Source organism: Passer montanus, unplaced genomic scaffold (genome assembly GCF_014805655.1).
Source record: "Passer montanus isolate IOZ18808 unplaced genomic scaffold, ASM1480565v1 scaffold44, whole genome shotgun sequence".
In the NCBI taxonomy this organism is placed as follows: domain Eukaryota; kingdom Metazoa; phylum Chordata; class Aves; order Passeriformes; family Passeridae; genus Passer; species Passer montanus.
In genome coordinates this window covers 5,997,702-6,014,513 of record NW_024369262.1, presented here as the reverse complement: position 1 = coordinate 6,014,513, position 16,812 = coordinate 5,997,702, and the positions used below count along the sequence as shown (strand labels likewise).

At 48.6% G+C, this 16,812-nt stretch overlaps 1 protein-coding gene across 1 annotated transcript in view; it reads left to right on the top strand.

Annotated features, from left to right (window-relative positions):
• The window catches only part of SYNRG (synergin gamma), a 32,663-nt gene extending 19,571 nt beyond the window's left edge, over positions 1-13,092 (top strand). Inside the window, exons 14-20 of the mRNA XM_039720739.1 lie at positions 5,493-6,080; positions 6,437-6,600; positions 7,297-7,350; positions 8,026-8,122; positions 8,395-8,543; positions 11,135-11,245; positions 12,738-13,092. Coding sequence (XP_039576673.1) covers positions 5,493-6,080; positions 6,437-6,600; positions 7,297-7,350; positions 8,026-8,122; positions 8,395-8,543; positions 11,135-11,245; positions 12,738-12,869 — 1,295 coding nt within the window. The 3' untranslated portion in view covers positions 12,870-13,092. The remainder of the gene's footprint in view (positions 1-5,492; positions 6,081-6,436; positions 6,601-7,296; positions 7,351-8,025; positions 8,123-8,394; positions 8,544-11,134; positions 11,246-12,737) is intronic.
• Positions 13,093-16,812: the final 3,720 nt, after the last annotated feature.

Here is a 16,812-nt window from a genome sequence, read left to right as displayed (position 1 = left end):
CAAAGACATTTAATTTTCATATTACTGCTTGGGAAAACTCCAAGTTGAGTGAGCTGTCAAAACGTAGCACCAACAGTGTATTCTTGAATGTTTACTTTGGGTTTGAAAGCACTTTTTCCTAATATTTTTCTAGCCTCTTTTGGTGGTAGTTTGACTTCTGTAGCTCTTTACAGGACGTGTGATTTTGCCACAGCAATCCGTGATGAATAATTGCTGTTTGTGGCAGGAAAGCCTCTTCTTTTTGGTTTGTTCAAAGGGGTTAGCCCTTCCTGTGCTTGTTGCTAAACTTTTGAACTCTGAAGTATTAATTAGAAGCTATTTTTATTAAACTTAAACACGTCTGTATTCTCCTATGGTGCCAAGTTAGATGTTATTCCAAGAGGGAGAGTTTTGCTCCATTTAACTGTTTGGATTTGGTAGCAGGACGTGCTCTGGACACTGCTACAAACACTCCTGTGCTCATGTGTTCCTTTCTGTGTGTTTGATGCATTTCAAGCTGTGAACTGCTGATGGTCAAGTCCGTTTTGTTTTTTTTTTTTCAGTTTACATGAAGTTAAAAAGCAGATTTTTTTTTAAATTTTTTCCTCACCGTTTCCTTCGATCTGTAAATGTCAGAAAGGGACAGCATCCCTTTGTCACCTCCCTGCTGGGAAGTGGGAGATTGTCCCTGTGCAAGCCCTGTGCCACCTCTGCAGGGGAGCAGCAGCAGGACAGAGGTGCAGAGGGGTGGTTTGGCTTGGTGACGTGCCCACACAGAGCTGTGTGTCCCTGGGCTGGGAGCTTTGGCATTTGTACCTTCCAGGTATGGGCAGGTAGGTGCTGGGAATCAGGGAGAAATCCTTGCCTTGCTTCCCCTGTGCTCTCTTGAGGGATGAAAGCTTTCCAGATTTTCTCTCTGCAAAGGGGATACAGGCTCTTAACTCTGTGTGGAAGGCAGATGCTACTAATGTTGCCTGATTCCTCCTGCATTTACTCTGTAACCCTTTGAGCACTGGCTGCATGCTGTTCGTTTGAACCAGGCTGCTGCTTTTGTTACACCAAATTTCTGTTCCACTCCGAGCTGAGAGCATTTGAATGGGCACCTGCTCCTGTTGGGTGAGCCTGATTTGTTCTTGCTGCCAAAGGTTGCAGCCAGAGGAGCCCTGCCCCAGGCACCCTCAAAGGGTTATCTGCTGCACTGACACACCTGTAAAGTACCTTTTTCTTTGGCATTACTGGAGATTCTCTGTATATTTTAATCAACTTCAGGTTTTTTTTGCTGCTTTTTCTAATGTCTGATTTCAACTAAACATTTCCTGTGTGAATGTGCCTTTTCAGATCTGCTTTGATATCTCTCTTCTGCAAGTATTGACCTGCATGCTTTTCTCTGATAGCGCCCTTCCGAGCTCCTCTGTATCACTATCTTTTGTGATCTGTAAGTCCTGCTGTGTTAATAAATATTATCTTGGCATATTTTGAAAACGTGGGGGTGTGTGTGATTTGTTGCAAACTAGCAATGTATCTCTTCTTCCTCAAAAGTACAGAGTTTAAGGTTCTAGTATCCCCTTAAGCTGGTGGGTGCCTTCCTCTCGCAGAGCAGGGTGTGGGTGAGCTTCCTTCTCCTCTTCCAACGCTCTGACCTCGCTCCCTGTGACCTCCTGCATCTTTACATGTCAGCCTAAATCGTGTTTTTCCAAAGATCTGTGTTTGAGAGGGATGGAGTGGAGGAAATGTGTGGTGGCAGGGTTGTTTTCTGTGAGTTGGCACTGAAAAATTGTGTTGCTGTCTAGACTTCTGTGAGCAGCAGCCCACTCAGTAATATTCTGATATTTATTTACCTAATCCAGTGTGAGCTAACCAGAACCCCAAAGTAAATTTTCCATTTGGGAAGTTCTACCTTTTAAATATTGAAACTTTCAAACATGAGTGACAGCTGCAAATTTTTGGCATGCAATTATGTCACTTCACATTCCTCCAGCTCCTGAGCCACTGACAGCTTGGGATTAGCATCAAATTAGGAGACAAGGAAAAAAGCTAAAAATAATTGAGATGTGGAATAGTTAAAATGTTGTGGGGTTTTGGAGTTGCCACAAGAGCAGAAACCAGCCCAGGAAGCAGAGTGTGGCTTTTCTTCTTTACACCAAACTGGAGAGGCTTTAAAAGGGGGAAAAAAGAAAAAGGGAGAAAAATGTAACACCCCTCCTTGGTTCTGGAGATCCCAGGTCGTGCCCAGCCCTGAAGGTTTTTAAACCAAAGCTTTGAACATAAAGCTGAGACCTAATTCTGCAGGGCTGGTGCAGTTAGTGTTTGTTGAGCCAGTCACTCCTGGAGGAGGGAGGAACGTTCATGACTGTAATTCTGATGTTTTTGTCCAGACTGGACAGTCAGATTGACTGCCTTGCCCTCATCTGGGTTAATTCTGCACACAGAAGAGCTTTTCCACCCTGGTTTATCCTGGGAAGGCTCTGACAGGGAGGGTGTGGATGTGTTTGCCATGGCTTCCCAAGGGCCTCTGTGGGCCTGAGCTCCCAGTGGCAGCTCTGGGGTTTTATTCTGTGAAACGTTGATCATTTCAAAATAATTAGCAAATCCTGTAATTCCACAAGGTTTGGAGCCTTTTCTCTCCTGTTTCCTTCATTATTATTTATCTTGGAGCATTCTTGGTGGTTTCCACCTTAGCTACAGCCATTCTTCAGAGGAAGCAAAGGGAATAATTCCCTTTTTGTTAACTGTTCCAGGCTTCCCCAGCTGAGAAACAGGCTGGGGATTTCTCAGGTTGCTGACAGGCATGGCAGTGCCAGCAGCAGTGCATGGAGCTGTGTTCTGCAGCCTGCTGGCCCTTTCTGGGGAGCAGTGAGCAGGTGGAGCCTGCAGGGGATGTTCCCAGGGTAACAGCCTGTAACAGCACCTGTGTCACCCTAACAACCAAAACGTGGCACCACAGCTTATTCATCTGAAATACAAAAACCTGAAAGTCTCCTCTGCTGGCTGAAATCCCCAGGTTTATTCCAATGTCCCTGAGTTGTCTTCCTCAGTTTTCTTCAGATAGTCGCTAATGCTGTCCAGGGTTTCCCTTAAATGATTAAACTGTTGACATTGAAGGCTCCAGCTTGTAATTTGCCTGCAGCCATAACTTAATCCTTGGTAGTTGAAATAAATTATTATAGTTGGCTCAAATCAGGGGTGGCAAGTTTTTCCTTAGATGAGATAAGACTGGGAAGCAGTATTTTAAACTGTGTTTCATCCTGCTGTGCATTCCTTGCAGCCAGTGCTTTCCCTTGCCTGGCTCCTGCAGGTGCACCTGGTCCCAGGTGATGATCAGGCACCTTGGGCTTTGGTTCCACATTCTTATTTTTCATACTTCTCACTAAATTCTTTTAGGACTGCTTGAGCTGTTAACACTGACTCTGAATGCAGTGTTTTTCCAGTCATATAAAATTCCTAGAGAAAGGTTTATTCATTGGAGTGATCCTTTGATAACAAAAACAAATGTACAGGATTGAACCATTACATTTCACCTGAGCCCTTGCACCTCTTCTGAGGTTTCCTGTCTGCCTGAGTTCACAGCCAGAGGATCTTGACTCTTGGTTTGTGAATAATTAAACTATTGTTCTGCCTCCCCTGCCCTATTGATTGCAGCTCAGGATTCCCCCTGGAGCCTGCTGTGCTCCTGCCCTGCCCTGGGCCTTCAGGATGTGTTTGCAGCTCAGGGTTTGGCACAGGAATGGTCCCAGCAGGGTGTGGGTGTGCAGGTGCTGGGGGGGATCAGCACTGCTCCCTGTCTGGAGCCCTGGGGAGGCTCAGGGCTGTGCTGGCTCTGGAGCACAGCGTGAAGGGGAGCAGAGCTTGCCTGGTAGCTGGTGGTGTTTGCAGGATCCCAGGATGGATTACAGCTGGCTCACGTGTTGGAGGTGGTTCTGGCTCTCTCTTTGATGCCAGGCTTTCATTTCCCTCCTTCAAACAAAAACTTGGGAGCACAGGCTGTGGTGTGTGGTGCTAAATCACCGACCCCTCTGTGGCTCCTCTCACTCAGGTGATTCCACCTCTGTGTTCACCCTCTGCAGATGCTCTGCACACCCACAGTTCCAGGAGATGTGTGTGCAGGGGCTCAGCTCTGCCTTTGGGGTGCTGGCAGCTGCAGGAGGGGCTGATGGGTGTCACACTGTGCCAGGCTGAGCCGTGGCCACTGAGCTGTGCCCTGTGTTGCTCAGGTTCTCCATCAGCCACGTGTGAGGGTCATGCCTGGGGAGCAGCCTGGAGCCTGGCCTGTTCTCCCCTCCAGTGGGGTGAATAAACCAAAGCAGAAATGGGTTGTTAGAATGGTTTCATCCTTGGGCTGCTGGCTGGAGTGGAGGAAAAGGACAGCTGGGAATTCAGCTTGTTTCCCCTGTCAGAGCCCTGCGTGCCAGCCTGTGCACCCCTTGGTGTTCAGCCCCAGGGAGGCTCAGGAAAAACTTCTGTGGTCTGGGTTTGCTGTTCCTGCAGCTGCCAGACCCAGGCAATCCAAACTGACAATTGCTCCTGCTGGAAAACAAATTGTTCCTGCTGGAAACAAGTGCCAAGAGTAGGGTAGGAGGGCTGCTTTGCTGGGGAGGGGGCTCATGCTGCAGTGCAAGCTGCCCAGCCCTGGCTCCCTGTGCTTTGGGGAGCAGTGTCAGTCTGGAGGTGAAGGATCAGCAGGGTGGGAGCAGCCAGAGCCCCCTCTGATCTCACACTGGCCCTGGCAGGGAGAAGAACCTATTGGGCCATGTAATCACCAGGTGGGTATAAATGTTTAGAGCTTTCTGCAAAATAATTGGATTTTCTCTAGATTTCGCTTTTACAAACTATTTATTCAGTTAAAGCATGATCTCTGCAGTGTCCCTGTCAGGGCTGGCACCTGGAAGTCTGACGAGTCGGCCGTGCAGCACTGCAGGAGCCCTGATAAGCTCACACAGGATTTCTAGGCTTTTTTAGATCCTTGCAGCACATTTTTACATGTTATTTGTATCAAAGCATGAATATGAAATTAAAGTGTATTAATACTTTATCAGAGGAATGGAAAAGTCAGGCCAGTCTTCTGTGTGGTTGGATTTGATAAGATGAAATAACGCATTAAAGGTGTTTGAGTTGGAACATTTCTATTTTGATTGTAGATTCTGCAGCCAGAAAACTCAACTGGTGATCTGTGCAGCCTGGACTGGCCAGAAACTTTTAAAATTTATTTATTTATTTATTTATTTATTTATTTAGTGTTTCTTCACTACCATAGTGGTACGGTGACTTTCAGCTTAAAATGTAAGATGGCATTCAAAGGTCAAGGCTTAAATTCATTGAACAGAGAAATTTTTGCATGAAATGCTCAGGTATTTTCCAGGTTATTTTAGTGCAAACTCCAGCTGAAGCCTCAGCGAGACACCAGTTCCCTGTGTCTGTCCTTGCAGCTCCTCCAGGCTCTGGGCGAGCCGTTCTTGGGCGGCGTGGCGAGTTTGGGGGTTTGAACTTCAGCTCCTAATTGTGGGGCTTTGTTTCAGATGTGGATGACTTAAAGGGTGGCCCGTTTGGAAGCTGTCCCAGTGGCTCTGCAGTCAGCAGCCTGGCCAGCTACGAGTGCCCCGGCTCGGACAGGGAGGAAGGCCAGCAGGGCAAGCGGCTCTCCCGCCCCGCCCAGCCCTCCGCGGCCACCGCTGTCCTCCAGAAGAAGGAGACCTTCTTTGGCAGCTCGGAAAACATCACCATGACAACGGTTTCCAAAGTGACAACCTTCTCCAGCGAGGATGCTCTGCAGGATGTTTCCTTCGCAGCCTTTGCGAACTTTAAGGACTCGGGGCCGGTCCCCGGCGGTCCTGGCGACGATGACATCGGGGACTTTGGGGACTTTGCCAGGCTTCCCTCGGAAGCTCAGGATGCAGCAGCAGCTGACACAGCCCTGGGCGCTGATCTCCTCGCTGGAGCCCCCTCTGAGCTGCAGAGAGAGGCCACGGATGACTTCGGAGAGTTCCAAAGTGAAAAACCAAAAATCAGCAAGTTCGACTTCTTGGTGGCCACTTCCCAAGGCAAGGTGAAGTCCAGTGAGGAGATGATCAAGAGTGAGCTGGCCACCTTTGACCTGTCTGTGCAAGGTAAGCCTGCCCGTCCTGGAGGAACCTCATGATGCATGTGCTCATCAAAGGCTGGTTTTCCTAATTGAATCATAAATTAGCTAATGGGGATTGTTCCAAAGGCTGCTGGAAGGGACCCGAATCTTCTCATTGATTTCTGTGGCATTTGGAGCAGGTCTTTTTCTACAAGGAAAATATTTGTTGTGCCAAAAACCTGTAAGAATTGAGGGACTTGGGGAGATCTGCAGCAGTCACTGAGTAAAGAGAAATATTTGTTCTTCTGGAGGAGCGGGACAGCCCTTGCTGCCCCTTTATTCATTTTAAATAGCCTGGGTCTTTGGAGTGAAGGAATAACTTTGTACAACCTGACTTTTTAGGGTCTCATAAGAGGAGCCTGAGCCTGGGGGACAGAGAAATCAGCCGTTGCTCCCCGCTGGCAGCCCTGGAGCAGCCGTTCAGGGACCGCTCGAACACGCTGAGCGAGAAGCCAGCCCTGCCCGTGATCAGGGACAAGTACAAGGACCTCACTGGGGAGGTGGAGGTGAGGAGCTCTGCAGCACACCCGGGCTGCCACTGACATCTGGGGCCTTCTGTGCCCCACTTTCTGGGGCTCTGCCTGCTCGAGTGTGGGCGTGCCTGTGAGATGTGGCCGGGTGCAGTCAGGTGTTGTGAGTGGGACCTGGAAGTTTCTTCTCTCACATCTGTAAGGGAAAGTGGGAGAACACAGGATGTTGTCTGAAACGCAGAATCACTTGACCTTGCAGCCTAAGCTTTTGACTGCAAATGAGTTACAGTTTAAATCTAATCCCAGCTTTGGCAGAGACCGTTTGCTTTGGGAATGGCATCGCTTTTTGGCTGTGTGTAGTTATTTCTTGTGCTCATCCTGAGAAGAGATGGGAGAAGGACTCAGATTAAATTCTGCTAATCCCCATTGCTAGAACAGCAGACTGGAACAAATGTGTCAGGAGGAGGTGTGTGCATTGAAACCATTTACCCACCCCTATACATTCTCCTTTTGAAACTCATTCCCACTCCCAGAAATCAAATTTTAGAGTTCAGCTGCATAGAGAATCTTGAAAGAATGGGGAGAAATTAGGAACAGATCCGTTAAAAGTTCACACAGCTGATGTGCAAACAGTCTTTTGAGACACCTGTCTGCTGTGTGTCTGTTGTGTAGGAGAGAGGGAGGGAAATGTGTGTAGGAACAAGACTGAGCCTGTCCTTCTCTGTGCTCTAGGAGAGTGAGAGGTACGCCTACGAGTGGCAGAGGTGCCTGGAGAGTGCCCTGCAGGTGAGTGTGGCTGCTCCTCCTCCAGACCTTCCCTCCTCCCTGCAGGACCTGTCTGAGACCAGCAGGCAGAGGAGGTGTGGGAATCAGCCCTGGGAGTTGCAGTTTTTAAACCAAAATCTGCCTCCTCCTCAGCTAAACACCCTCCCCTGCTCTCCCTGTGGCTGGGGGTTGGTTTGGCTTTTCCCTGAGCATTGCAGCCCTCTGGCTGGTGGGGTGGCCCTGTGCTGGGTGCCCAGGGTTGTGGTACCAGTGCCTGCTCTCAGGGCTGCCTGAGGGACAGAATTGTTGTGTGCTGTGCCCAGGGCCCATCCGTGTGCTGCTGTGAGACATTTCACAGCCAGGTCAGTGCTCCTCAACATTTCTTCTTGGCATCTGAGGATTAGAGAGCCCAAACTCTGAATGCTCTTATGAAATTAGACAGCAAGGCATGCATGCCCTTAAAACTCTTATTTTGGTAAGGAAACTATAGGGGGGAATACATCAAGGTTTTAAATGTTCATACTTTCCCCTGATCTGCTTAAGCAGGAGTGTATAAAACATGTGATGGAGTGTGGCAATCATTTCTTTTTTAATTTGCCTCCTTTTCTGAATAACAGCTTCTGCTGGGGGTAATCTTGTTGTAATGATTATTTAAAGATAGAAACCAAATCATTTTATGAAATTCATTCCCATCAGGTCATAAAGAAAGCCAATGACACCTTAAATGGAATCAGCAGCTCATCTGTTTGCACTGAAGTTATCCAGTCTGCCCAAGGCATGGAATATTTACAGGGTATGTTTTAATTCTCCACGTGCTTTACACTGAAAGTTCTTCCCTAAAAACCAGGAATTTAAAATAATGCCATCTCTTCCCCAGATGGCATTATTTAAATCCTAATCTTTGCCTGCATCTGAATAATGAAGAACTCTTCTGCCAAATAAATGTAACTCCAGCTTTGACCTGACCCTCCACAGCCACCCTCCTGTGCCACTCTGCTTTTGCCATTCCTGGGTTCAGGGCTGGGGCTCCAGTGCAATCTCCTTTTCCCTGCTTTACATCCACAGGGGTTGTTGAAGTCTACAGAGTAACAAAGAGGGTGGAGCTGGGCATCAAAGCAACTGCAGTGTGCAGTGAGAAGCTGCAGCAGCTGCTGAAGGACATTGATAAAGTGTGGCACAACCTGATCAGCTTCATGTCCCTGGCTGCTCTGACGGTAAGACCCAAATAAGCTGCCTGGTGGCTGAAACAAATGTCTTAATTTTATTTAAGGAGGCTTTGTTGGGTGTGCTGAGTTGACTGTTTGTGTTTCTTGTCTTGGAGAATGGAAATGAACTTATTTGTGAAAGCCAGTTTAAACCCTCTAAGAAAACTGTTATTAATGCACAAGCATGATGTTGTTTTACTTGGTAAAACCTCAGTGATTGACTTGGTACCTCAGTGATTTACTTGGTACCTCAGTGATTTAGGTGATGTCCTGGGTGTCTGTGGGCATCTCCAGTAAGGCAAATTTAATAAATCCAACTAAGCCATTTTACAAAGCCAGAATGATACAGACATGTCTTGTTTTTTAATATCCCTGCAGCTGGCTCTAGTGCTCACAGTTCCATAACACACAGTGGAGCAACACAGGAGCAACTGAACTGTTTTCCCTTCTCTCTGCATTTGGAAATGCCCGAGTTTGTTTTGGTTCCTGCCACAGACTAAACAGCTTTTCCTGGTCTGCAGTGCCAGGAAAAGCTCCCAGACAGGCTGGGAGGAGCTGGGTGAGGGACACAGGCAGGGATGGTCTGAGGGGAGCATCCCTTGGGAAGGGTCTGCAGAGGAGCTGGGGTGGAGAGGGGCACAGAACAGACACAAACAGAGGGCAGGAAAACCAGCCTGCCATTCAATACCTCCTGGGGTTTGTGTGCAGGAGATACAATGTGCAAAATCCCTTCCTTTCATGATGGAAAAACTCATCATTTTAGGGAATCCCCCATTTTTTGTGCCTTGTACTGAGTGACACAGTGGTGGATGCCTTTGACTCAGTGCCTGCCCAAGGAGCCTCCAGGATCAGCACACCCCACCAGGCAGCACTGAGCACATCACCACCACGGGGAGGTTTCCTCAGAGGTTTTTAATTTGTGGCTTCCTCCCTGCACTGCAGCTGTGGCCACAAAAGGTTTTTTTCCTTCCCAATAAACATTCATTTATAAGCAAGGTTTGGAATTCTTGGTTTCTGCTTGAAATGCCCTGCAGCTCACTGGCACTCCCTGCAAGGCAGGTATTATAAATGACCAGTCCTTTTTTACACACCTTCTGCACATTTTGAACCTCCCCAGGTGTTTTGGTGATGCACAGAGCCTGCCATCCTAGGAAATCTATATCCTCAGCATTTTCCTGCCTGGCAGAGGAGTTTTCTAGCCCTGGATTCACCTGCTTGAGCTCTGGCATTGCTGAGAGGAGCAATCCCAAGAGCTGCCAGGATCTTTTCCTCATTCAAACAGGTGCATTAAAATACAGTTGCTGAAGTGCTTTTGCTTGGAAGATTGCAGGGATTACAGCAGCCCAGAGCTTGGCCCCTGTTCTCTGGCCACAGCAGCTCCTGGCTCGTGCTGCAGCTGAGGCTGCAGGAGCTGCAAGCAGTGACTTCTCACCTGCACAGAGTCCAGCTGAATTTACACAAACCAGGGGCCCGTGGCTCCTGGGATTCTCCCCATCACCCCTGATCTTTCCTCTCTCCCCCATGGGTTCACTGGGAGGGGTGGCAGCCCCCCCTCTGCTGCTGCAGGACCCTCAGTGATGCAGAAGTGCCAGTTCACTGCAGAGCAGGATCCCAGCTCCCAGGCATGCTCTTGGAAAGGTTAATTTTATCTTTTAAAGGGTTTTGTGACAAGGTAATTTTATGCACAGCCTTGTGGTTTTTCACAGCAAATTGCAGGATGACCTTCTCATTTGCCTCACTCATGCATTTGGTAAACAAATATTAGAGTGCCTTTATTAATTTGATTGATCTGCTCAGAGATTAAAGGTGGTTTTTTGCAGGATTCCAGTTACTCTCCAGCCATTCAGCAGGGCAGTGTGAGCAGCATACTCACAGTGTGGATTAAGACCTGGGATCACACAGCTTTTAAACCTTCTTGCATTTCCAGTCATTGTTTTTACTTGCATTACTGTCTTCAGTGCAAAATTTGAACAGTTTTATATCATCTTTATGCAGTGTTTTAATTGTTCATTCATCCTGTGGCTGAAATGTGAGGCGAAGTCCTGGAAAAGTGACCACAATAATTTGTTATTTGCAGGTTTATTCTCCCACCCTTTGCCTGTCTTTAACCTGAGCATGTGTGTGGCTGGTGGCCTGAATTCCATGGCTTGGTTAACCTTAATATCCCATCTTGTACTGCTCTGCCGCGTTGTAGGTTCAAATAAAACCCCAAAAAGAGAAAACCAGGTTGCCTTTTTTGCTGAGGCAATCCCAGGGATCCAGGACAATGAACCCTGCAGCAGCCACCTCCCAGGGCTGGCTGGGAGAGCTCCCTCCCCACAGCTGCACAAACACCTGCAGGTCCCCTGTTTGCCTTCCCCCAGCTCCCAGCGCTCCTGGATGGGCGAATGTGCAGCTCAGGAATTCCTTTGAGGCCTTTTTGAAGACTTGGGGTGTTATAAATTGGTGGAGATGGCAGATCCACCCTGACAGCTCTGGCGGTTGTCACCCTGCCATGCCACGTGACACGCTGGCTCCTGGTGCTCAGTAATTTGTATTGTGATGCCTGAAACGTTCTCAGGCACTGAAAATGCCTGAAAGTTCCTGTCTGCTTTCTTCAGCCAGATGAAAACTCCCTGGATTTCTCCTCCTGCATGCTGCGCCCGGGGATTAAGAACGCCCAGGACCTGGCCTGTGGAGTGTGTCTCCTCAACGTGGACTCCAGAAGCAAAGTAAGTGTGTGCTGCTGGAATCCTTCTCAATTTCCACTTTGGGCTGCCATGTGTAGAATCCCAGACTGGTTTGGCTTGGAAGGGACCTCAGAGCCCACCCAGTGCCACCCCTGCCGTGGGCAGGGACACCTCCCACTGTCCCAGGCTGCCCAGCCTGGCCTGGGCACTGCCAGGGATGGCTGCATTGAAAAGTAAAATTCCTGCTTGTAATTTGTAAACTCTGCTCTGTAGCTGGGTCTCAGTAAAATCCTGAAATGGAATGTCCAGTGTTCCTTGGGCTTTGGTGTGACACAGTGTGGAGAAAGGGTTGAGTTTAATTGTTCCTAATGGGCAAGAAACTGGCATTTAAAAATACATACATTTTTTAACAAATAAATTTTTTTAATGACTTTTCTTCATGAAATGGCTCACCAGAGGGGACTGTTGCACTAGCAGAGCTGGGAGGGCCTCCCAGGACATGTGCAGAGCTGTGCCAACCAGTTATAACTAGAGGCACTTTTCCTGACTTTTTTTGGTTTCAACGTTATTTCAGAAAGAAGAGAAACCTGTGGAAGAACTTCCCAAAAAAGTATGAACCTATGAAAAACATTCTTTCTAGACTCATTCTTCTTGAGTGTGGAAGGCTGAGCTGCTGATGGGCTCTCAGCTGTCATTTCAGTTGTACCAATCATTAATCCTCTTCTCCAGTGTTTTGTGGCTGTTAACTCTTGATCTGATCAACTAACATGCTCCAGAGCCTGCCCTGTCTGTCTGCATGCCTGTGCCTTGTGCCCAGCTCTCTGGGCTTGTGCTCCTTCTGTGGTGTGGTAGAAAATCCCTGATTTCCTGAGTTTGTGCTGCCTGGGTGTCTCTAGCAAGAGAGGGGGATTTCAGGGGCTTTGTGCTGGAAATATTGACTTTTGGCTTTGTGTAGCAGGCAGTGGCATTTTTAGAAATCTCTGCAGGAAATCCAGGGCGTGGAGAGCAGGGCTGGGATATTTTATTTATTTTTTTTTAAATAGGGAGCTGTGAGGCATTGGAAAATATCTCCTAGCAACAAACAGCGAGGTGGTTTCAGCCTGCTCATGGCCTCACACACTCACAGGCTCCTGTTGTAAAGCAGCTTCAATTAACAGGAGGAAGCACATCAAATTCAACCTGGAATAACACTAATAGCAAGAATTGCACCTGCCTAACCCACAGCCAGGCTGGAGCCAGGGAAATAAATGCAGGAGCTGCCTGCTGGCAAGCAGGACAAGCTTCTCCTGTGGTAGGGAGATGGAGCAGGAGGTGCAGGGAACAAGGTGAGTCAGCTGCCAGGGCCAGGCCAGGGCTCCTCCTGCAGGTGTAGCTTGGCCCAGGGGTGATGGCTGAAGGTTTTGTCCTCCTGCACTGAAATCAAATGGAGCTGATGGGGTGGAGTGCTCAGGGGAGAGTCCTGGGCTGTTCCCCACGCTGGGTTTGGAGCCTGCAGGGGATCAGACTGTCACCCTTCTTTCAATTCTTCTTGCAGGCCTTTAATTCTGAGACAGACAACTTCAAGCTGGCATATGGAGGGCACCAGTACCACGCCAGCTGTGCCAACTTCTGGATCAACTGTGTGGAGCCCAAACCCCCAGGTCTGATCCTGCCAGACCTGCTCTGAGAGCAGCTGCACTGCAGCTGGAGCTCTGGGTCTCATCCTGCAGGACTTGGGTGACTGCTCTGTGCAGAGGCTGCAGCTGGGCCAGGGTTTGAAACCTTTGGGGCTGATTTTTGGTCCAAAAATCAATGGATTAAAGCCACTGTTCCAGATGGTGAAGAATTCACTTGTGATGGCCAAGGTTTCAGGAATAACTGGATAATATGTAGTATGGCAAAAAAAAAAAGTGGCATTTCAGTCTTTGTGAAGATGAAAACGTTATCCTGTGCAAAAGATGAAAATGTTATCCTGTAACCATGTCATAAACCTGTGCATGGGAGAGGCCAGCATGGAGCTTCCCAGAGAGCCTGGAATGCTGGGCTCATTTGCTTAGAAACAACCACTTCAATACTTGAAGTCTGTATTTGCAAGCAAATCTTTTCCTTAACGTTTTTGGGACGCAGACCTTGATGTTCTTTAAGTATTTGCTGCTGTGATAGCACAGCACATGAGTCACAGCAGCATCCAGGCAGAATGAATTACTGACTCAGAAGGAGAAGCTGCTGGCTGTTTGTGCTTCCCCTGCTCTGTGGTGGAGGCTGTGCTGGATGCAGAACTGGTCAGTGCTGGCAGCTGAGCACTGCAAAACTGCTGTCATTTTCCCTGTGCTGTGTGGATTCTGTGGCAGCTGGAGTTTAAAACTCACAGTCTTTGTTGTAAATACAGATAAACTTCCCTGGATTTGTCCTGAGCTCCAGGCTGGGTTTTGTCTCTCCTGACCTTTTGGGAGCTGCAGCACTGCTGGGAGCTGGGCTCTGCTGAGGCAGCACATCTGCTGTGGAGATTCTTTCCCTTTTTTGGCTGTGGAGATGCTGTTCCTGATGGGATAGGATGTGTGTGACTCCTGCAGTCTGCTGCTACCTGTAGCAACCTGTTCTGTGACTCAGAGCTGGCACAAGGTGGCCCCTGGCTGCTGCAGGGAGTGGGATTTAACACCCAGAGGGAATTAACCCTGGTGGTCTCAGCAAGCTGTGTGTGAAGCAGGTATTGTGTCCCTGCTGGTTTGTGGCTTTTTAGGTGCCTCTCTGGGCAGGTTTGTGTCACAGACTCTCACTAAATGCTACCTGCACATCCAAAGTACCTGGTTCCTCCTTCAGATCCAGTATGCAGAGGACAGTGCAGGCAGTGGAGTGCTGGTTGCAGGGTTTTAAACCTGGGGGAGCCTCATGGTGTTACAAGAGACACCCACGACCCTGCCTAGGGCTGCAGGGAGTGAGGTGGGCTGTAAATCCACAGGGCACAACTTCCTCCTTAATTCTTTGGCTTAGTCTCTCAGATCTGTTCCTTTCCTCCAGAGAGCTCAACAGCTTCTCCAAGTTAATCCTGCCCCCGTTGCAAGTACCTGACACTGACCTGTGGTTATTTGCTGAAACAGAAATTACAATGAGGAAAACGATGCTTTGTATTTAAAAAACAAACAGGCTTAGTTATACGAAACTATTAATTAGCCCAAATGAAAGAATCTTGGCTCAGAGGTGTCTGGCTCCTTCCTTACACCAATTACAATAAATCTCCTTGCTGCCTCAAATTAGCTCATTCATGAAATCAAGCACCGTGTGCCTGCAGCTCCAGCTGATCCAGAGGCAGATTTCCCGTGCTCTGCTTCCCACATCCTGCCCAGCAATTACCAAAAAAAGCAGGGCAACAACTCCTTGCTTCTCTCCCTTTCATTTTTTGGGGCTCCAGCACCACAGCTTGTGCCCACAGCCCTTGTTTTGCAGCACAGTGAGGCTGCTGTGCCCCTCGCCAGTGCTCCCACAGGAGTCTGGGGACAGGGACCAGAGGCAGATTTCCCGTGCTCTGCTTCCCACATCCTGCCCAGCAATTACCAAAAAAAGCAGGGAAACAACTCCTTGCTTCTCTCCCTTTCATTTTTTGGGGCTCCAGCACCACAGCTTGTGCCCACAGCCCTTGTTTTGCAGCACAGTGAGGCTGCTGTGCCCCTCGCCAGTCCCACAGGAGTCTGGGGACAGGGAGCCACTGGCAATATTCCCCAGGGGATGGGAGAGGCTGGTGCTGAGGGAATGCTGTGCTGGGAAAAAGGATTGTACTGGCAGCCACCACAGCTCCCCAGCACTTTGCTGGAGAGGAATTTTCCCCCCTTAACTGAAAGAAAATGCCACAAATAAGAGGCCATGGTGTGAAATGTAAGGCACCAGCTGTATTGTCACAGGAGCATCTTCCAGGCTGGTTTTTCTGTGCCTGTCACCAGCTCAGCCCCTCTCTGAGCTGCAGCCAGCGTGTCTTTTGGCCCATAAAAGAAAAGGGAGCACAGGGGAGCTCTGCATGGAGATCCCTGGGTGGAGGCAGTGCCCAGGGAGGCTCAGCTCAGATCCCAGGCATTCCAATGACTCACTGGAGCATTCAGCATCCTCGGCTGTTGTTGCCAGCCAAAGCCCAGTGTCCTTCCAAGCTGTATCCAAGGTGACAGGATTGTCACAGCCCACCTTCCCCCGCTGCCTTCCCTTTGCTTGGGTCCCATTTCAGACCTGTAACTCCTTTTCCTGCATGGATTCTCTCACTGGAAAAGACAAATGAGATTTTCTTTGGTTTTTTTTTAGCTAGATAAAAGGGGCTGCCTTGGTGTGACCTGTGGAAAGTGGGGTTTGTGTCTCTTTGTGTACACTGGCAGTCCTGAGCAATGATCTGCTCGGTTATTTCATGTATTTATGGCTTAACCCCCTTGTGTTCCTGGTGCTCCCCTGCCCTGGCAGCTTCCCCTGGTGCTGGGGGCTGCTCCAGCCTCTGCCCTGCTCCTCCCTCCTGGGGTTTGGCTGAGCCCCTGCAGCCCCCGGAGGTCACTGTGCCCTGGCATTGTCACCCCCCGAGGTCACTGTGCCCTGGCATTGTCACCTCCTGCACTCTCCACTCTCCAGGACTTTTCCTGCCTGGCAGCAGCTCCTCCTGGCTGGCTCTGCTGGGAGCAGCTCCTGCCCTGAGCTCCCTGCAGGCTCCGGGCTGAGGTGAACTCAGCCCCAGGCTGAGCAGGAGCTCGTGGGCACCCAGGGAGTCCTGCCAGCTGAGCTGGGAATCATACACTTGAAACAAACCTGCCTTTCCAATAAAAGCTGCTATTGTACAGACTGCTGCTTTGGATTTGCTTTTGATTCTGCACCTGTGTTTAATTCCAGCTCTCAATGTTAAAATGGGAATGTCGTAATTTTATGAAGAAGAGCAATCAGAAGACTTCTCTTTCTATTGTGATTCTTCTCCTGCCCTCTGGGCAAATGTTATTTTTCTTCCAGAAGTGGTTTTATTAGTTGGAGCTGTTTGGGTTTGTGCTGTGCTGGAGTTGCTGCTGATATTTTAAATCCAGTGAGAATAAGTGTTATTAATTGACTTTAGTACCTTGTTTACTCCCTTAATTCCTGCAATGATTTATAAATCCTGTGTTGAGATTCAAACCTGGTGTTCAATAAAAAGCTCGTTTCATATCTGACCAGGCTGGGAAGCTGAAATATTTATATCATAATGTAAGTGCATCCTGCTCTGTGCCTGGGATGGGGAAGGTGTCTCACCAAATGCTGAAAGATATAAAATATGTTTCAGACAATTTAGACACCATTTGGAAAAGCCTGTGGGGAGCAGAAGGGGTGTTCCCCTCAAAGCCAGTGGGTGTGCTCAGAGCAATCCAGGCTAAACCAGGGCTCTCTTCTTTGGTTTCTGTAGATTTAGAATGGAGAAAAACCTGGATTTTGAGGGGGAAAACATTTATGTAAAATGTTCTGCTGTAGTGAATACAAGAGGAGCTTTTGCAGTGAAATCCCCACAAGCACTAAGACTGTAATATAACCTTGAATGGGGATTTCAGGTGAATTCTTTGTTTCCTCTTGTGTTTTATTAGGTAATTTCACTTTTTATGGGTCTAACTTTGCCTTGTGTTTAAAGCCAGCCTTTAACATCAGCA